General features: G+C 51.1%; 1 protein-coding gene across 6 annotated transcripts in view; it reads right to left on the bottom strand.

The window, feature by feature from the left end:
* The window catches only part of WNK2 (WNK lysine deficient protein kinase 2), a 144,299-nt gene that overhangs the window by 65,365 nt on the left and 57,585 nt on the right, over positions 1–21,349 (bottom strand). For all 6 annotated transcript variants that reach the window (XM_043453402.1, XM_043453404.1, XM_043453405.1 and 3 more), the window contains exons 8-19: positions 18,620–18,902; positions 15,152–15,354; positions 12,527–12,682; positions 11,953–12,144; positions 9,960–10,514; positions 7,518–7,808; positions 6,901–6,950; positions 5,946–6,114; positions 5,736–5,852; positions 5,202–5,372; positions 4,886–4,931; positions 4,272–4,391 (exon numbers count right to left, since the gene is read on the bottom strand). In XM_043453402.1, coding sequence (XP_043309337.1) covers positions 4,272–4,391; positions 4,886–4,931; positions 5,202–5,372; positions 5,736–5,852; positions 5,946–6,114; positions 6,901–6,950; positions 7,518–7,808; positions 9,960–10,514; positions 11,953–12,144; positions 12,527–12,682; positions 15,152–15,354; positions 18,620–18,902 — 2,353 coding nt within the window. The remainder of the gene's footprint in view (positions 1–4,271; positions 4,392–4,885; positions 4,932–5,201; positions 5,373–5,735; positions 5,853–5,945; positions 6,115–6,900; positions 6,951–7,517; positions 7,809–9,959; positions 10,515–11,952; positions 12,145–12,526; positions 12,683–15,151; positions 15,355–18,619; positions 18,903–21,349) is intronic.

Here is a 21,349-nt window from a genome sequence, read left to right as displayed (position 1 = left end):
GACAGATTTCCTTCACTCAGTATGCCTTTGGGGTTCACTCATGCTGTTGCATATGTCAATTGTTTGTTTCTTTCTCAAAGCACCATAGTCTGTTTTTCCAATCACCCACTGCAGGATATTTGGGTTGTTTCCAGTTTGGGCAATTATGCAAATGAACTGCTATAACCATTTATATATAAGTGTTTAGTAAACATGAGTTTTTATTTCTCCCTGAGTAGTGCAACTGTTGTGTCAGATACTGAGTATATCTTTGATTTTTAAAATATCCAACTAAATATTCTCCAGAATAGCTGTACCATTTTGCATTCCCACTAACATGAGAGATCCAGTTGGTCCATATCCACACAAAACTAAGTATTGTTAGCTTAGCCATTCTCACAAGTGTGTGATGATCCTTCACTATGGCTTTTATTTGCATTTCCCTGGTAGTCAATGAGATTAATTTTTTTTAAATGTGCTTAACTGTCATCCTCATATTCTCTTTAGGAAGTGTCTGCTCCAGTCCATTGTCCATTTTTCAGTTGAGCTGTTTTCTTAGGAGTTTTGAGAGTACTTTATATATTTTGGGAACAAATACTAAGCTGAATATGTAACTTGCAATTATTTTCTCCCAGTCTGTAGATCGTCTTTTCATTCTCTTAACAGTGGTTTTCACAGCACAAAAGAATTTACTTTGATGATGTCTGATTTATCCATTCTTCTTTTATGAGTTATGCTTTTGGTGTTTAGATCTAAAGACTCCCTTGGCACAGGTCACAAAAGTTCTTCTCCAAAAATTATAATACAGTTTTATATTTTATGCTTGGATATACAGTGAATTTTGAGTTAATTTTTGCATAAAGATGTCAGGCATAGGTCAAAGTTCAATTAGTGCATGTGGATGAGCAATTAGTTTAACCCTATTTGTTGAAAAGACTATCTTTTCTACATAGAATTGCTTTTGCATCCTTGTCAAAAAATCGAATGACTATATTTCTATGCATATATTTCTGGGCTTTATATTCTTTTTCATTGATCTATGCATCAATTCTTTTGTCGATACTATACTTTCTAGGTTACTGTAACATTATAATGTCTTAATATTGAGTAGTATGATGCTTCCAACTTCATCTGCCTTTTTCAAAACTGCTTTAGCTATACCTTTGTACTTCCATATAAATTTTAGAGTCAGCCTGTCTGTATCTACAACATTTACCATTTGAATTTTTATTGGCATTCTGTTAGATCTATGTAACACTTTGGGAAGAACTGCTGAATTCTTTAAAAATTCTTTAATTTTTAAAAATTTTTAATTTCCCACTTCTGGGCATACACACCGAGGAAACCAGATCTGAAAGAGACATGTGCACCCCAATGTTCACCGCAGCACTGTTTATAATAGCCAGGACATGGACGCAACCTAGATGCCCATCAGCAGACGAATCGATAAGGAAGCTGTGGTACATATACACCATGGAATATTACTCAGCCATTAAAAAGAATTCATTTGAATCAGTTCTAATGAGATGGATGAAACTGGAGCCCATTATACAGAGTGAAGTAAGCCAGAAAGATAAAGAACATTACAGCATACTAACACATATATATGGAATCTAGAAAGATGGTAACGATAACCCTATATGCAAAACAGAAAAAGAGACACAGAAATACAGAACAGACTTTTGAACTCTGTGGGAGAAGGTGAGGGTGGGATGTTTCAAAAGAACAGCATCTATACTTTATCTATGGTGAAACAGATCACCAGCCCAGGTGGGATGCATGAGACAAGTGCTCGGGCCTGGTGCACTGGGAAGACCCAGAGGAACTGGGTGGAGAGGGAGGTGGGAGGGGGGATCGGGATGGGGAATACGTGTAAATCTATGGCTGACTTCATATCAATGTATGACAAAACTCACTGAAATGTTGTGAAGTAATTAGCCTCCAACTAATAAAAAAAAATAAATAAATAAAATAAAAAATTTAAAAAAAAATCAACATTTTTACTGCTGAATCTTCTAATTCATAAACACAGTATGCTTCTCCATTTATTTGGATCATCTCTAATCCATTTCATCATTACTTTATAGTTTTCACTATACAGATTCTGTATATGTTTTGTTAAATTTAGAACTATGTATCTTTTTTTAGCTACTGTAAATAGTATTCTTTCAAAATATTATTTTCAATTGTTCACTGTCAGCATATAGAAACACAGTTATTTTTGTTGTTGACTACATATCCTATGATCTTGCTAAACTCTCTCATTGGTTCTCAGAGTTGTTTCTGTTTAGAATGACTGTGATTTTTTTTCCACATAAAATCATACTAGCTGCAGAGACAGTTTTATTTCTTCCTTTTCACTCCTCACGACTTTAAACATTTTTTTTGGCGATGCCAGCAGAGCCAGATTTATTGCTGCACACGGGTTTTCTCTAGTTATGCGAGTGGAGGCTACTCTGTTTTTGCAGGGCATGGGCTTCTCATTGCAGTGGTTTCCCTTGTTGCAGAGCATGGGCTCTAGGCCACCTGGGTTTCAGCAGTTGTGGTGCATGGGCCTAGAAGCCTGGTGGCATGTGGAATCTTCCCAGAACAGGGATTGAACCCGTGTCCCCTGCACTGGCACATGGATTTCCAACCACTGGACTACCAGTGAAGTCCTCAATCCACATGCTTTTTATTTCTGTTTCTTGTTTATCTGGAATCTAATACTTTTAGTGTGACGTTGAATAGAAAGAGAGATTAAACATCTGTGCCTTGACCCCCATCTTTGGGAAAACACATTTCGCTTTTCATCACTAAACATGATGTTAGCTGTCAGTTTTCTGTAGATGCCCTTTATCGAGTTGAGGATTTTCCCTTTATCCCTAGCTTGCTGAGCATTTTTATCATGAATGGGTGTTGTATCTTGTCAAATACTTTCTCTGTATCAACTGATATGATCATGTACTTTTCCCTTTGTAAGGAAATAAGAGTCCCTTTGACATTAATATGGTGAATTAGTTGATTCTTGAATATTGCCTTCCTAGGATATACTCTGCTTTGTTACAGCATATTCTTCTTTTTATATTGCAAGATTTGACTTTTTAACATTTCACTGAGTTTTTTTTTTTTTCCCTTCTATATCCTTGAAAGATTAGGAGAGCAGATAAAATAGACAAAAGAGTCTGTCACTCTTTTTGTGTGTGTGTGTGGTACTGCCTTTATATAGTTTTGATATAAGGGCAATGCTGGCTTCATAAAACGATTTGAAAAGTATTCCTTTCACTTCAATTTTCTGGATGAATCTCTGTAGAATTGGTGTTATTTCCTTTTTAAAATGTTTCATAGAATTCAACGGTGAAACTATCTGGAGATATTTTTGATGCAAATTCAATCTTGTTAATAGGTATAGGAGTATTCAGGGTATCTAGTCCATCTTGGATGAGTTTTAGTAGTTTGTGGCTTTCATAGAGTTAGTCTGTTTCAGCGAAGTTGTCAAATAAATGTGTGTAGGTTTGTTCAAAATAGTCCATGACTATGATTCCACGATCAGCATCTCTTTATGCAGGGTCTATAGTGATGTCTCCCTTTTTTCCTGATAGTGGTATTTTGTCTTTTTCTTTGTTAGTCTTACAAGAGACCAAACATTTTTATTTTTTTCAAAGAATTAGTTTTTGGTTTCATTGTTTTTTCTACTGTTTTCGTCTCAAATGTCACTGACTTCTGCTCTTACCTTTCTTTCTTTCCTTCTGTTTGCTTTGGATTTTCTAGTTTTTCCTAACTTCTCAAGGTGAAAACTTGGGTTATTGATTTGAGACCTCTTTCTTCCTCTAAACATTTAGTGTTACAAATTTCCCTTTAATTACTGTTTCAGCTGCATCTCACACATTTTAATATGTTTTTTTCATTCTTGTTCATATCAAAATATTTTCTGACTTTCCTTGAGAATTTTTCCTGCAAAAATACTGGTAGGAAAGGGCAAGGGCAGAGACTTTTTAGCATATACCTATGCAACCCATGTGCCTCGCCTGCACTGTGAAGGTAACTGACAGGCCCAAGCCACCTTGACTTCACTTATTTGGTGGACAACTGGGACAGAGATACAGACGAGGACACAGCCCCCCAGACTGCTCTGGGCTTTGGGGCAACAGTGCAGGGTGGGGCTCTTGCACTTTGCTTGGCACACAGCACATGCTGGCAAAACATGAGCACAAGTAAAGTCAGACTGAGGACCATGAGATGATGTGGAGCAATACACAGGAGACAGACAGAATTATCAAGTAGGAAGGGCTGGGAGTTCTGGCTGCTCATACCTTGGCTGGTGTCTGGCTGCAGGGAGCTCAGAGGAAGTGGGGGTGAAGATTCGGGGGCCTCTACTGCTGGGTGCTCGGCCACCGGACAGATGATAAACCACCTCTTCCCAGTGTGCAGGACTAAGAGGGAGGACAAAAACAGCTGGTGAGAGTGAGTAGGTGACCCCTCCCCGCCAATATCAGACCTGTCAAAGGGGGATTTGAGGAACTCATCTCACACCAGTGGGGAGGATGTGCAGCCTGCTCAGGGGCCCCTCACTGGCATTAGAAGCTCTCACACGTCCCCCCAGCACGGGCTTCTTTCCAAGGTCACCTGAAGTACATCAGTGAAGTGGTAATGCTGGCTGGGGGACCAGCAGGGCAGTGAGTCCACACCACACTCAGTCCCCACCCAGACCGGACACGGCTCTTCAGACAGGGCAGCTGTCCCCAGATGGGGACATGCTCACCACACACTCCAGCACCCCCCCAGTGTGATGGCCAAAACCCCTTGCAATATGCTCAGTGGGGGGCCCTTATCAAATGCCTACTGGAAGCAGAGAAAGGACAGTGGCAGACATGACTCCTCCAAATGCATGTCTGACTGGCAGGGACAGCCATGAAGGGAGACATACCATTTTGCTGGTACACCGGGGCGTTTGCTTGGGATTGGCGATTCTCCTGAAGGAGGTAAAGGATCAGAACTCAGCTGACTGCATGGAACAAGAACTTTCTTCAGAGCACAACACTGTCTCAAATCATCCGAGGGGCCTCAAGAGCTCGGACATTTCTAACTGGACAGAAGGCGCCTCCCCTCCCGGCCACCTCACCCGACACTGCCAGGCATACAGGTTCCTCTAGCTGGCCACATCACAGCGCTGCACTCACAGAGCCTGGAGCTGGGGTCTAAGTAGGCCCGGACCCTCCCAGGACCTCGTAACGGGGACTTACCTCCCCAGCACCCAGGCCACAGGTGCTGAGGTGTGGCGGGCTCACCCCAGGGTCGGAGGCACGGTCCACATCCGTGTCCTCACTGAGCATGTCCTCTGCCTTGTCCATGACATCCTTCATCTGCTCAATGAATGTCTCCCGCTCGGCCTGCAGGATGAAGTCGTGCTCTACCTGCAACAACACATCGGCCCTGCTGCTGGGGCTGTGCCTCAGGCCACTGGCCGCATAGCGTCTTCACGGATGGATTTATTTGGTTTCTACACTGGGACTAACACCAAGAGGGGAGACACGGCCACTGAGCCAACATTAGGGCTACACAGTTCAGCAAGAAGCCACAGCAGGCCTCCAAGTGATGGGCCAGTGCTATCTCCAAGAGGCAGCCACTGGCAGAGGCGGGAGGACAAGCAAGGCTAGCAACCAGTACTCCCCTCCATGGGGCTGGCATGCATGTGCCCCCTGACGCAAGGAGACAGCCTCACAGTCCCAGGGGCAGGGCTGTGGGCTCACGTGCCCAGGCACGACACCTAGCCTCACCATGTAGGTGGCGATCTCGTCAGGCGCGTCCCCATCCAGGTCAAACTTGAACGTCACCATCTTGTGGTTGTGTGTCTCCAGCTGGCACTCCACCATCTTGTCACCCGTGTTGCACACCTAAGGGACACGCGGGCAGTGAGACCAAGGAGGACACCGCGCCCAGCCTGCCGCCTGCCCTGTCTCGCCGGCCTGCTCTGCCTGGCTACTCACATTCAGGATGGTCAGTCGGGGCCGGCTGGCCCTCTCCTGGCGGGAGCGCACACGCGTGGACCTGCGGTGATGTTTCCGGGCGACCTTGCCTTCCAGCTTTCCCCCACCAAACGCACCTTCACAGCTATCACTCATCTCTCTTCCAGAAGGGACGTCAGAGCCTCCAAAGCTACATGACAACCAAGACTGTTACAGCACTCAGGGGAACCCAGCCTGCCTCACGTGGGAAGCGGCTTCCCAGAAAACCAACAGAAGCTTTACTGTCTGGGTGTACGAGGTGGAAAACCCAGAGGGTCTAAAGCTGGCCATGCACAACAGAGGGACCCTGAGCCCACTGCCTCTCCTCACCCTATAATATCTGTCCTGGACAGTGCTGGGGTCATACGGAGCATATGACCTTTCTGACCCAGGACCTAAGTCTTCTCAGCTCCTGACCTGCAGATCACACTTAATCGGCTCACAGTATAGGTCAGGATTAAGACATAACCCACCCCCGTGCCTTGGTTCCCCCATCTGTTGAACAGCAATGGGAACATGTCAACAAGGTGGAGAGCTACTGTGGCATCTGAGGAGTTTGCAGGGCACTGAGCTTGGTGCTGGCATTACCAGGAGGGTGGGACACAAGATCACTTCCTGTAACCAGCTCCCTCCCTAAATGCAACACTGTCCACGCCTGAGGTGCTGGGAGACCTGGGATGAGGGCCGGACTCTGCCCTGCTCTCCCGGCCTTCCACAGTCCCCGGATCTGGTGACTCTCCATTCATAGCCTCTCCCTGCCCTCAGCACTGCAAACCAGCACCAGGACCCAGAATACAGCTGGGAGTATCTGACTACCAAACAACAACAAGTACTGACAAACCCCCCAGAGAAGCTCCCTGAGGCTCCCCCAGGTCAGGCTTGGAAATGGGCGACGTTGTTAGAAGCTCTGACATACGAGGGCAAAGTGTGCCATTACCTCTCACAGCTCTGAGGGAGGCTGGGCTGCTTGTCCTGCGAGGCTTGCTCCTGAAATAAAACCACGGAAAGGAGGCCAGGTCACATTCATTCCCCCGCGACACAGCCGCGTGCAGTCTGCCGTCTCCCCACCATCACCACCCAGCCCGCCACCCACTCCCTTCTGACTGCAGGGAGCAAATCACGTGCAGGCTGGCAGGAGTGAGGGATTTTATGTTTAACACTTAGAGCCAAGCAGATTCCTAAAAGCTGGGGCCACCTCCTTTCCAAACATGCTAACCCACTTTGATCATCCCTACGAGGGAGCACATGGCCCAGGAAGAATTATCACTGGTTCTTCCCATTGCCTCCAAGAAAAGCACTCTGCATCCATGTGTAAAAATCAGGGTCTCCAGCTGGATGTGTGATTAAGGAAAATGTGACATCCATCCAGGGACAGCAGAGGGAGAAGAACAGCACCTGCGGCTGTCCCCGGACACACACTTCCACCTTCCTGAGGTTATTCCCGACTTCTAGGGCTGAGCCGCAAGGTCACGGCACAGGAGGGCTGCAGTGATGCTGGGGTCAGGAATCAGGGTGACGGACTGGGGGCTGAGCCTCGAGGGGAGGGCCACACACCTCCGGGGCTGGCTCCACCGTCAGCTGAACAGTCGGGCAGGGACCAGGGATCCCAGGCCCACTGGGCAGCGGCAGGTTAGCAGGCGGCAGGAGCGCGGTGGTCTGGACAGGCACGCTCTGAGGAGCCGCCATCACTGGGGCCAGAGAGCCGGGGAGCTGAGGCAGGAGCTCGGGGGCAGGAGGCAGCAGCACTTCCGGCAGAGGTGGGGAGAGAACGGCGGCAGGCGCGGGCACTGTGGCGACCTGGGTGCTGACGTCCACAGCGTATGTAGGCGGGTGGCCAAGCAGGATCTGAGGACACAGGGGACAGGGATGCGATTGGGGTGTGGGCCATCGCCTCCCCTGAGGGTCCTGGACCAAAGCAGGCGCTTCCATCACCCAAGGGGGTGAGCAGGTGATGAGGACGAACCGCCCCACCCACCCACATCCCACAGGCAAATCACAGCATGCGTGTATGCAGATTTAGCAAAACCAAGAACAAGACACTCTCATGTCCCCGTGTGTATAAAGCCAAACCTAAAACCACACTTCATCCATGCTGTGTCAGGCTGAGAAGCTGGGAGTGCAGCACACACTTAGCACCACTCTGGGCTCCCTGCCACCAGCCTGCAGGGCCAGATCACCATGCTACTCCACCCCAGCCGCCTGTCAGGTCAAAGCCTGTGTTTCAATCCCCAGCCATGAGCAAGAGGGGCTGCAGACCTCAGCCTTCCATGGGATGACTTAGGAACTGCGCCAGATTCCCTCCTGTTCCTTCTTCAAAGGCTTTCGGGGGAGAGGCTAAGACAGGTTGAAGAAGAGCCACAGACTGAAAGGGTCCCGGTTTGGGGTTGAGGTTGGGAATGGGAATGACCTGCTACAGGGCCTACAAGTATGAGACTGATCAGACACATGGCATGTGGGGTGAGATGTGAAAGCCACAGCCTAGCCGTGGAACTTTCTCTCCTGGACAGATGCCCCAGCCTCCAGGGGAGTGTCCCCTTGGCACAGGAAAGCCTCTGGGCCGCCAGCCTAGCTTATCAGTAAACCCCAGACCCTCTGTCAGCAAGACCGCAGGGAGGCCACCAGGCCTGGGCAGTGACCTCTAAGCACCCACACCTTCTCCAGCCGCTGGCTAAGCAGACGACCCAGTGCCAGCAGTGTGCCAGGCCAGCACAGGGCACAAGACACAGGCCCAGCAATGATACCACACACCCCCAGGCCTCCGCTCAGCCCTTGGCATCCCCCAAATGACCCTGAGGCCTGAGTCAGTGTTACTCTAAGTAAGAGATCAGGGAGGTGGTCGCTCAGTCAGGGCACTGGACTGACAATGACCTCCTCACACTGGTTTTGAAACAAGCACCAGCCTACTGGGCAATGAAAATCACCCTTTCCTTCTCTGAGTACAAACCCCTTCTCAAAATCAGGGACAAACATCCAGGAGAATCCATGCATACTTATGACAGTGCCACATTCTAGAATGGACTCAGTGCAAAATGAGTTAGGAGGACACCTGGCCCCATAGCACACTTTCAGTATGAAGCTTCATGACAAAATCAAAAGGGCAGGAGCCTGAGCTTAAAAGGCAAAGGACATGCCCACTGGCACATGGCCATTGAGGCCTAGAGCCAAGGTGGGGCCAAGTGGGAGGATCCCTAAGTAAGAGGCTCCCTAGGTAAGAGGATGTCCAGGTGAGAGCCCTGCCCCTAAGGTGAGGGCCCTAGTCCACCTCCTCCCCTCACAGGAGGCTGGCTAACAGGCTTAGAGCTACAAAACGTGCATGGAATGTGCAGCTGTGGGAGCCACAGGGAGGTCCTCCCAGCCAGCAAGGGGCATGTCCCTTCACCGGCAGCCCAACAAGCTGCCCATGGCCCTCACCTGACTCTGAGACATCATCCTTGTCTGCCATGACTACTTTAGAACCAGTAGCCCATGTATACCCAACACTGCCCAGCATCACCAACAGACCCCAACAGAACCCCATTTTCCTCGTTTGCTGACGGCAGAGATGGGGGTTGTCCACCTACTACCCTTCGGCAGGTGACAAGATAGGCAGTGTGAGCCTCTTCAGCACCCACGGAGGGGCTGACACGGCTGCACCAAGACTGCCAACTCTATCCACGTGAAGGCAGATGCCACAATGCCCAGCATGGCCAGGGACCCTCTGCCCCCCGCCCCCCTCTCCAGACAGCTCCTCCAACACCTGGGAAGGAACCAACAGCGAGGCTTTTAGTCACCCCAGTCCCCAAGGCTCCTAACACATGCTGGGAAGTGAGAGGAAGCATTAGACATTCCCCACGCTGGATGAGACGCTGCAGTCATGAGACAGCGCTGCCTGCTTGACCATTCCCACTCTGCCACCCGAGTGAAGGTCCTGAGAAGGAGCAGAGATCTGTGAGCCCCTTATGTGCTAAGGGGTCTCCCAGCACCTGACGGGTGGGCCCTGGCCAGCAGGTGGGTTACCTGGCTCCCAGCACTGGCAGCCGGAGCAGCCTGCTCTGGAAGGCGGGCAACACTTGGCTGGTGGGGCTGTGGCAGCACGGGGGGTGCCGGCTGGGGAGCGGCAGCCCGCACAGTCTGCGCTGCGTGGAGGGGAGAAGGCGGGACGTCGCTGGGCACCATCTGCGGAAAGGCCGCCGGGTACACGGGCTGCGCCGGGAGTTGGGCCACAGTGGGGTGAATGGACAGGGCGGCCACGCCCTGCGGGGCCACAGCCAGCAGAGGGATGGCGGTGGCAGTGGCCGCCACGTTTGGCACGATGGTCCGGCACGGCACGGCCAGCGGTGCCCCAGCGGGGTGGGGCAGCTTGACTGTCTGCAGGGGCAGAGCTGGCGACGCAGGCAGGGGAGCGGTGGTGGCATTGAGTGGGAGGCTTGGCAAGATGACAGCTGGAGAGAAATACTGAGAGGGGGGAGGCACGGTGGGCCCGCTGGTGGCTGGCAGGTCAGGAAGGGCTGTGGGGAGGCTGTCGACTGTGGCCAGTGGAGCGATGGGGGGGACAACAGGAAGTGGAGGCATCTGCAAGAGAACAAGCACATTAGGACTGGGCCCTGCCGGCAGCACACTGCAATGGGTGACAGGGTCCCCATCACCCCCGGCTTCTGCCCCCAAGGCACTTTTCATGTAGCTGCTGTGGAAGGGAACCAAAGCATAAACCCAATTTAAAAGAGACCAAGTATATACGACACTCAAACAGAAGGAAAGGTAGGAGGCCTTAGAAGAGTGTGGGATATAGACACGACCTTCAAGATAGCCCCCAGTTAGCACCACCTCAGAAAGTCTCAGGCTGGACCACTCTCCTTGGTTACTGCAAGGATACTGGGGGTCATAATAGTGACCATCAGATACCCAACTTTGGCATGTTCTCATTCAGAAGTACCAGGACTGTCTGAGCTACCAGACTGGCTCCAAATACCTGAAATTACTTTGGCTGATTCTCTCCAATCTGTGTAAATTCACAATGAGACCAAATTCTTTGACAAGTTATCTCAAAAAAAAAAGCAAATCTTCCAGCCTCTCCTTGCTGGCTGAATGCCCCTGTGCCATGCAGCCTGGGAGAGAGCAGCATGTCGCAACAGCAGAGCTCCAGAACCTTCCGTGTCTGGTCTCTTATCCTGGAGACACCTCGTGGATTTAGCACTTGAAACATTTCAGCAGATTCTCTGACAGCTCTAAAATAAAGCCTTTCTGGTTATAGACACATGAGCATCACACAACATGTACCTTTGTGCAATTATAAGATAGAAAATATGCAAATTAACCTCTGTGTATTTGAAAAGCTACTAAACGCCACAACCACTGGGAGCAAGGTATTGGATTAAGTAGATGCTAAAAGTGACTCCAATGTAGGCGTGATGAGGACAAGGCAGGTGACAGGCAATAGTGAAAGAACCTTCTGGGGGGTGCCTATAAACCATAGGAACACTCATTCCTCCCTACAAAGAAGCGCTTCCCATCCTAGCCCTGCCAACATACAACAATGGGACCCATGAAATGAAAGCCATCCTGTGGTCAAGATTCACTAGAAACATGCATGACCACCAAAAATGTTAGCCTGAGCAAGAGCACCCAAGTATCAACCACATGCTATCACATGATACTGGTCACATGATGCTCTCCCAAAGACGCCCAATCTCTCCAGTGGGCAAGCTGCTCAGCTGTCTACTGGACCCCCAAGAATCCATGGCCCGCACAGTCTCAGGTAGCTCCATGGAGAACAGTGACCAAAGCTTTGTGCTCACAGCTCCATCCTGGCTCTGCTGGCCTAACACTGGACTAAACCTTTCCCAATCTTGGAGGCATCTGGGGCAGAAATCAAAGGCAGAACACGCCAGCCCAGCCATCCTGTCACCAGGGAGTGTTTCTCTCTTGAGGCACCCACATGCCCGGAGGACAAGGACTGGCCAGTCAGGCTGGGGGAGCAGGCCAGGCTGGAGGGCAGGGGACAGAGAGGTACCTGTGGGGGGATCTGAGCAAGTGGCTGCAGGGGCGCCGGAGGCATCTGGAGAGGCTTCAGCTGAGCAGGGGCCACCACCTGGGAGGTTGGAGCCAGGTACGGAGGCAGGTGGGAGGGCGCTGGCTGCAGAGGGCCCACAGGTTGTGGGGCCAGGACCTGCGGCAAGGGTACCGGCTGGGCCAGGAGAGGAGGCTAGAAAGAGAGAGAGGGGCTTCTCTTAGACCAGTGTCCTCCTGGAATATATACTTAGACACAACACACATTCACACATACCCACAGTGACACACATTCAAACACCCAGCCTGGAGCCCAGGACACACAGATCTGAGAGGACCGTTCTGTGCAATGGGGGCCTTCCAAATGCCGTGTAACCCTGAACTCCACAGACACAAGAGCCCCATCCCCACTTCTGTCTACACCCCAGGCCCTGGGGAACTGCAGAGAAGGAGCACAGCGGGCCTGGACCTGCCAGGAGGTTCACAGGCCCTGGGCTCAGGCCAGCCGAGATGGACGGGCAGGGCCAGGGGAGACCCAGACACCCACGGCACCCATAAGGAGGGCAGCCAGCACTCACCTGGTGGGCAGGCGCTGTTGGCTGGCCTGGGCCGGTCGGCACAGGGGTACTGGGCGGCGGCAGTACAGGGGTGAAGCTCATGGCCGGCTCCGGGAAAGGCTGCTGTGGGAGCGGAGGGCGGGCGGGGGGTGGGACAGAGCCCACCGACAGGCCAGGCTGCAAAGAGCACACAGCCACACTCAGCAGCTGCCGTAAGGACCGCCATCAGGCACAACTCACCATCTTCAGGGACCCACCTCTCATTCCCTACGTCTGCCATCCTGCCAGGGACACTTTCCTAGGAACAGGATCCAGCAGAAGCAAGATGTGATGGCCTCGACACCTCCCAACCAGGGAATGTGCTAGAACTTCAGTTCCACAGAGTATCATGCAACCAAGAGATTTGTGGAACCTTGGAAAATGCTTGTGATGGCATTAATTGAGGGAAAGATTAAAATGCACACATCTCTCATTTATAGAGCTGAATAAAAGGTGTACATGCAGATATATTCACAAACAGAATAGGGAAACATGGGGATAAAAAGCAGGACACAGCCCGAGAGAAGGGTGCTCTGCAGAGCTGCAAGTCTCCCATGACTTGCCATCAGGAGAGAAACGAGGCCACAGATGTAAGCCTTCAACACTAGGCAAAGCATAGGCACAGAATGGGAAAGAGTCAGAAATATGAGCACTGGATGCTTGATGCTGCTAACTTGTTCCCTTTTAGGCACAATAATGGTACTGGGTTTTGTTTTCAGAGTCTTGATCCTGCAGAGATATAGACAGAAATATCTTGGGGGCAAAACATCTTTCTGTCTAGGATTTACTTCAAAATACTAGGGGTGCGAGCAGGTGAGAGCCATGGAAAAAAACACAGAGATGACTTCTGAAGCTGAGAACACACTGACATCAGAAGCTTCTCCCACTTGAGGTTTTCTAGATGAAACAGGTGACCATCATTTCCAAAACCATTATCACTCACTTCATCTTTCACAGTAAATGCTGTATGAAAAGCAGCGTGGGGTAGGATGGAATCTCTCCTTTGCATTTACTTGAAGCCACAGGGCAGAATGAGTCACCCGCGCACATGTTCCTGGAGCCGCAGTCCCTGGCCCAGTGGGAGTCAGGCGCTCAGGCAGCCGGGAAGCCTCAGAGGAGGAGCAGCTTGTATTCCTGACTCCACCGGCTGTGCCCTTCCTTCCCTGGGTCCTAGGGGCACAATACCATGGCAACACTCCCCAGGAACCCTCGGTGCACCCTGGGGACCCCTTCTGTCCAAGGTGTTTCTGCATAAATCGGCTAGAGATGGGAGAGAGCACCCCAGCCAATGTCAGGTGCTTCCCGGCCTGGCCCCCGACTTCCCTATGCTAGGGCATCCTGGCCTATGAGCCAAACCTAGGACACGCGCAGCACTGCAGGGGCCTGGCTGGAGAACACACTGTGTGACCTACCCTAGAGGGGATGAGGGCCTGTGGAAGGGTCTGGCTCAGCCCCGGCATGGGCGACCTAAAGCCAAGAACCGCTGCTCTGAGCAGGGAACTCTTCCTGCTGTAAAATCGTATTTCACTTAATTGTGTGAAACGAGTCAAATTGCAAAATGCGAATTGTAAATGAATCTTGGGCTCCAGTGAGCAGAGCCAAACGCTTCAGCTGTCTTTCCAAGGGGACTTTTCTGAGCCTGAGCAGACAGGAGGGGAGGGAAGAGAGACAGAGGTGGCTGGAAAGGCTGGCACCTGGCACTCAGGGAGCCCCAAAAGGCGGCCACAGTGTGAGAGCACATGATCGAAAGGACACGCGAAAGGGAGGAAGTGAGAGCACGTCTGGGCTCCGCGGTAACCGAGGACCAGGCAGGAGAGGCTCCTCGGGCAGAGGCACAGCCTTGACCGCTTCTGGGCCTGAGGAGCATCTAAATCTCCCTCTGGACCCCTCTCCGCAGCCCGGCTCAAGGGCAACTTCTCTGGGACTGACTGGGGACTGGGAGATAAGCAATTGTTCTGCTTTCTTTGGCATTAGAAAAAAAATCAAAATAAAACAATAAATGAATGTGACTCCCTCATCTAGCAATTTCCATCTCATCTAACAGCCTTAGGCCTTCCGTATCTTACAGATTTTTCCACAGGCAGAAGCATGAGGCCCTTTCAATCCCACTTCTGAAACATCACTGAAAACATTTCCTATGATTTGGTTGTTTCCATACCTCTAACTTATAATGGCTGTATTAAGCAGAGGAGAAATACCGGGAGATACTTAACACTCCCTCAGTGAAGCTGGACACTGAGACAAAATCAAAGATTTCAGGGCTACAAATGATGCTTTTCCATCGCCTTTGCAACAGTCAGAAGTTACTTTTCAGGCCCAGCACATAAGGCAGGACCTCACCAGCTTTATCGCAGCTTTATCACAGCTTTATACGTACCGGTGTCACTGGGCTCTGCTTTCAGGATTTTCTCATCTAGCAGGTCTTTCAGGGTACATCACAGGCTGCTCCAGCCTACAGCCCTGCAGTTACCAGCAAGGATGGACCTCCTGCAGGCCCACTTTTGCATGGTTCCGAACTGACAACAGGCCAGCACAGACTGAATGGACCACCACAGACTCTCGGCCCTGTGGACAGGAACAATGGCCAGGAGGGGCGGGCTGACTCACCGTGGCAGGCTGCTGGTAGGCCCCCAGGGAGGGCAGGCTATGTGGCAGGACGGGCCCATCACTCACGCTCACAGGGGGGCTGCACACACACTGGGAAGGGGGTGGCGCTCCATCTGCCAGCGACCCCAGCACAACACTCTGCTGGCTACTCTGCGAGTCTGAATACACCGTGGAGCCCTGGCCACTGTCGAACGTGCTGTCCGCTGGGGAGGGAGGAAAAAAGCACGGCTCAAAGCAGGCACCTCCAAACATCACCCCCACAGCACGTCACACAAGTCCCAGGGAATGCAAACGTGGGACAGCTTGTCCATGTATTTTCTTCTGTAAAACAAGACTTGATTGCATTTCCAGATCACAAACATAATAAATGTGCATCATTTCAAACAATCACCTATACAGAGGCTATAATTGCACCACCCGGAAACGGCCCTGGGAGCCCATACCCCATACTGCCTGACACCTGTTGGTGATCACCATGGACTATCATGGATCCCAGGTGGGCAACTCACACCATCCTCTGTAGGCAGGGTGGCCGCCTCCACCAGCTTACAGATGGGGACCTCACCTGGCACCTGCCCTGGCCCTGAAAGTGGGCACTTTCAGCTCTTCAAAGGTAGAAGATCGAACGTCCAAGTTAGGAAAAGCTGCAGTCATGTGGAGGACATAATTACCAGCTGTGTTTTATAGTGGGAGAGGGCCCTGACCACCTCCATTCACCACAGCAAAGAGCCTGAATTAGGAAGACTTAGGTCCAAATCTAATCCCTCACTTCACAGGCTCGGGTCTAAAGTGGCTTCAAAATGGGACTGACAAGGCCTCTGCCCCACAGGGAGGCTATCAGAGGAGGACCCAAAGGCTCTGCAGCCTCAAGACAGCCTCCCAAGAGACCAGCTTCACCCAAGGTAAGCCTAGGCTGGCCTGTCAAACCCAGCCTAGGTGGAAGGAGCTGCCTGTACAAGGTGACACAGACAGGACCGCCATGGCCCACCGGCTGGTCTCACCAAGACACACCTGGGAGGACCGGGCACCTGTATGGTCGTGCCAGGCAAGAACGGAGAGCAAAAACCTGTTTGAAGTGGCGTTTTTGTTTTACTGCCTCCAGATTCCAAAAGCTACCTAAACATTAGGATTCGCCATCCATGAACACCAAGCTAGTTCTACAGGACACCTTTCAGTGTGGATTTAAACTTTCAGTTTTCACTTTAAACAAATAAACGACAAGAGGACTCTTGTTGGCTTTGCAATAAAATAATTTTTCCCAAGAGCTGAGTAGAACTTATTTTGACCCAGGAAGACTTATGAATGGTGAGGTTTGATTGTGAAAAACCAGTTAAACAAGTGGCTCTGATTTCTGATGAGGTGGCTAGTTGTCACTGTTACTTAGAGAGAGACACACAGAAACAGACCATGTATGTGCACATGAGAAATGGAGAGTGTGGGCTCAGGAGAGATAGAGACGGAGTAAGTGCATGAGGGAGAGCGAGACCAATTCCAAGTAGAGTGATTTTAACCCTATAAGTGACATTTTACATTTTTAAGTGAATGTGTTTATCTGTATAACAAAAATTACTTAAAAAATAATTTTTAAGCTCTTGAAAACTTGTGTTCTCACGGTCACTGATGCTGGCTCGAGCTTGATTGGGACTGTGGTGGGTAGCTTACAGAACGCATAGCGGGAGGTTATCTGAGACTCGCTGCGCCTGCTAATATATGAAAGTCCGTGTGCCCATCTTGTCACCTAAGACCAGGTCCTCTACACTGACATGTGTGCTGCTTGCTGTCCCAACTAGTTTATCTTTTTGAAGCCAGCGTGGTCCAGCCGGCTACAGGCACTGCGGCCAGAGGGATGGCTGAGCACAGGCTTTCTGCTCTGACCCACAGCAAGGTGCAGAAAAGCATGTGAAGGACGCTGGACTGTGGCTCACAGGGAGACACGGTGCCTGTGTGTACATGTACATGTGTCCAGATGATGTCTGGAAGGTGTAATCTCTGGAAGTGAAAGTTAAAGGACATTTAACATCAGCGACCTCCAGGGAAGAAAATTAACTGGCTTTTGCTGTATATCCTCTTGGAGTTTCTGAATTTTATACAATGTGACTATATTATCTACTTTAAAGAAATTATTGGGTTGGCCATAAACTTCATTTGGGCTTTTCTGTACAGTGTCCTGGAAAAACCCAAGCAAACCTTGAGGCCAACCCAATACAATAAATGGGTAAAAACGTTTTTGAGAACTATGGCTGTGACATGAAGCACACTCCTCACACTTAGTCAGTCAGGAAGCGGATCCGTGTGCAGACACACGTCCACTCTAAACTCTCTGTCGACTCACGTCTATGCAGCAGGTCAAGCCTGTATCACGATGTCTTACCACAGCAAAGCCTATTCTAGGTCCCAGACTGCATCTCTGCAAAGTTCAACAAAAGGAGATTTCTTAGTTCCTGTCCTAAAAATTGCTCAACCAAAAATTACGTTCTCAAAGTGTGTAGTGGTATGCCAGGTGTAGAAAGCTTTTTCCTACAAAAAGTTTATACTCGTGAATCAATTTTTTTGGTTTATCAGAAAGTGTAGTAATGATGTAATGATTCTGTTATCCAAAGCAAACTTGAGCATGTAGGAGAAAAGTAAACAGTTGGCAACTTGTCTTAAAGTGATGGCCAGCTGCTGGTTTGAATTTAAACAGCCTACTTTGAAGAACATTTAGCTATTCTACTGATAAAGAAAGGATGTAACTATTAAATAAACAGACTATTTTGGTCTTTCCACACAAAAACACCTAAAATCGTGGCCTGGGCAGGCAGCTCAACTCTCCACGCTTATTCATAGAACAGACAGAAAAGGCTACATCCTCCATCCGTGGCTCACAGCTGAATTTTTAAGATACTGAGGGTAAAGGCAGAATTTCTACTCAGACTTCAAGAAGACACTGGATTCTCCCTTCCAGTGGTCTGAGATGAAGTCAGGTACAAAGTAATTCTCACCAATCCATCGGTAGCATTCCCAGGGAAACATACTAAACGTCACAAGTACAGTACCAGAAGGGAGGTAACCTTGGGGATGGATAATCCAAGCAGTAAAACTCACAACCAAGACCACAGCAAGACTGGAGGCTGCAGCCACTGGCAGCCTCAGAACCACGGCGTGCGGCTCAGACGCCTCCACCGGTCAGGGAATCCAGGGCAGAGGGATAGCCCCTCAGGTGGCCTGTGAGGCTGGGCTGAGAGCCTCCGGAGGGGATAAGTAGCTGAACTGAGTCAGCTCCAGCCCCGCTGGCTCAGTTCTGAGTCTGCCCTGGGAGGCCAGACTTCAGGGAGCCTCTGGTCACAGATTTCTCTGCCACATGGGGATGCCTCCCAGGGGAATCCCTCCCTGAAGAAATGCTTGCCCACACCAATCATTCATACCCACGGGTGGGTGAGAGGGAGGGGCGGTGCAGGGGGAGGGGGCGCCTGGAGAGGCAGCACTCACAGGCCAGGGAGGTGGCGCTGGCCGGCAGCGCGGGGGTGAGGAGGTGCTGGTCGGCCTCGGGCTCCTCAGACTCTGGCAGCCCGGCCTGCGAGTGGTAGGTCACCTGGACCTGCAGGGGCGTGGGTGGGCCCCTGGCCTTGTCAGGGCTGCCGAGCTCCCGCTGCTCCTGGGGCTGCAGCGCTGGCCAGATCCTCTTTCGTCGCCACTGGATCAATGCCACACGGTCACGGATGGACTTGGCCACAATCTTCACGTCACTCTCGTGGAAGAATCCTGACTCAATCTGCAAAGGAAATCGCCATGTCATCACTGGGATCAGCTCCAGCTGCACATCCCCACTTCCAGGGGACCCTGACACCTGCACTCCACCTCCTGCCTGAGGAGTCTCTGCCCCAAGTCCCCTGCTAGGGTCCCGCACCCCCATAACCAAGCTTACCAAGCTCATCCCTGTCATGGACACTCTCATCATCCCCGAAGTAGACATCCTCCCACCACTGACTGTAGATCCACAGGGAGACTGACCATCTAAACCTACAATAATCCAGCTCCTGGGTCTGTGGCAATACAGCAGATGCTTGTAACCATAGGCCAGGTGTGGGAGGGGAAGGGCGATCCCAATCTGCCTCTGGCAGGGCCAGAACACACTCTGGGGCAGACTCCCACTGGCTGGGCCCCAGGGCTTTCCCGGAGCCCCTCCCTCAGGCTGGCCAAGGGCAGGAAGGAGGTCCTGGCTGCATCTGTGTGCTTAGGGACAAGTACAAGGAGCTTTAGCCAACATTGTCCTCAGTGTCGTCCTGGGCATTCTCTGAGAAACCACAGAGGCTGGGAGAAAAGAGGTACATTTAGTAACAAGAGACCAAGAAGGTGGGTACCCATGCCGAGCAAAACTCTGAACCCAATTCACCCAACAGAGCACTTGAGAGCATCTGTAAAGGAGTCAACAATCTCTAGGAAACATCATGGTGCTCTCTGAGAATACCTGTGGCAAAACCACACGACAGCAGAAGCCAGGCTCCTCACCATCACTGTGGGATTCCCCACGTGAAAAGAGAGAAAACAAAAGAACAAACCTTGTGGGGCTGGATGGGAATGGTGTGAACTCACAGTTTTCAAAGTACAACAGACATAAATACACCAGATCTGAGCATCCATAATACACGGTGTAGCGCGTGCTTCTGAACCACCCACGGAGTGGGCCTGGGGCCATGACAGCCAACAACGGGAGCCCGGCTGCCGTGACGGTGCAGGGACTCCCCGTGAGACGGCAGGTCCAGGCTTTCAGCGAGAGGGCGGGGGGATCGGACATCTCACTGTGCCTGAAATCGAGGACATGCTGGGAAGATGACAGACAGCAGGACAACACGGAAGCCAGCATCCAAGGCCTCCCACTGGCTGAATCTGGGGCATTCCGAGCACGAAAATAAAGTGATACCATGATGGTTTGAAGGACACATCCACAAATGCACACAGGAGAAGCAGAACTGGTCTGTGGAGGCAGAAATGCTCGGTTTGCTGCTGATAGGAGGTTACACAGAGGACTGCCACGCACATACAGTTTGTCTCTCTGCCTCTCAGCCCTCTCTGCCTCTGCCTCTCCATCTCTCAGCCTGTCTCTCTGTTTCTCCCTTTCTTTCTTTCCTTCCTGTGGATCACCTTCTCCCCTGAAGCCACTCTTGCCATGAAGGCATCACTGGACAGCTCCAGCCCCGTGGAAGGGCAGGGCTGCTCTCGGGATTCTCACAGCTGAGGCAGCTGAGAGGCAAGGCCCCATCTGCGGCAAACAGACACGCATATATTCAGGGTCCAGAGTCATCTTGAATGGACCTGTCCTGCATTTGCAACTTTCCTCTAAGTTTGTGATCACTTCAAAAGACTCCTGTCAGAAGACAACTCCACTGGACAGAATGAACCGTGCAGACGCCCACCCTGAGGCTCCCACCAGGCTCAGCCCAGGAGGCGGAGGTGCAACCAGGGCTGTGCCCATGGCCGGGACTCGCTGAAGAGGCCGAGCAGGTTCAGCGCCCACCCTCAGTGCTACCCACGTGGCCAACCTGACCAGAGGCCGCTGAGAAGAAGGCATCCCACAGACGCGCCTGCCTGCCATTTCTATTTTCTGCCCATGACCCATTTTTCCTTACGTCTCCATTTTCACAGTCACCACCTAGTGATCCTCTCCGAAGTGTTCCTTCTATTTTTTCCCAATCAGGAGAGAATTTGGCCACACTGGGGCATCCTGTTAGCTGGAAGCTGTGAAGGTGGAAGGGCTGGTACCACTGACACAAGAATCCTGGGCTAGGCTCCAAGCCGCCTCCCCTCCCACCCTTGGGGGGTCTACACAAGGGGTCACTTCCAGATCAAAGCCAGCCCAGGTCCCTAAAGAACTTACCCTTCTCTCGGCCATGGGGGCATCTTTGTTCTGATCCACATCTACCTGGGCCACCTCACAGCATCCTCTACTCACCCCCAGCGCCCCCCGCCTCCCCTGCTCCCCACAGGGCCTGCTGGAAGATGATAGAGGGAGAAGAGATGATAGAGGGAGAAGAGAAAGCTATCCCATCGGCCTCCTCCCACCCCCAGCAGCCTCAGGAAAGCAGCCTCATCATCTTCAAAAACTTAAAGCTCGCTAATCTCAGGCGTTAACAACAGGGCAGCCCAGAATGGGGACCAGGTCCTAAAACTGTGTTGGGTTAAAGCTATCAGCAAGTGACCACCCAGCAGAGCTGCCAGGAG

Source organism: Cervus canadensis, chromosome 30, assembly GCF_019320065.1.
Source record: "Cervus canadensis isolate Bull #8, Minnesota chromosome 30, ASM1932006v1, whole genome shotgun sequence".
NCBI classification, from domain to species: Eukaryota; Metazoa; Chordata; class Mammalia; order Artiodactyla; family Cervidae; genus Cervus; species Cervus canadensis.
This window is presented reverse-complemented; position numbering and strand designations above follow the sequence as displayed.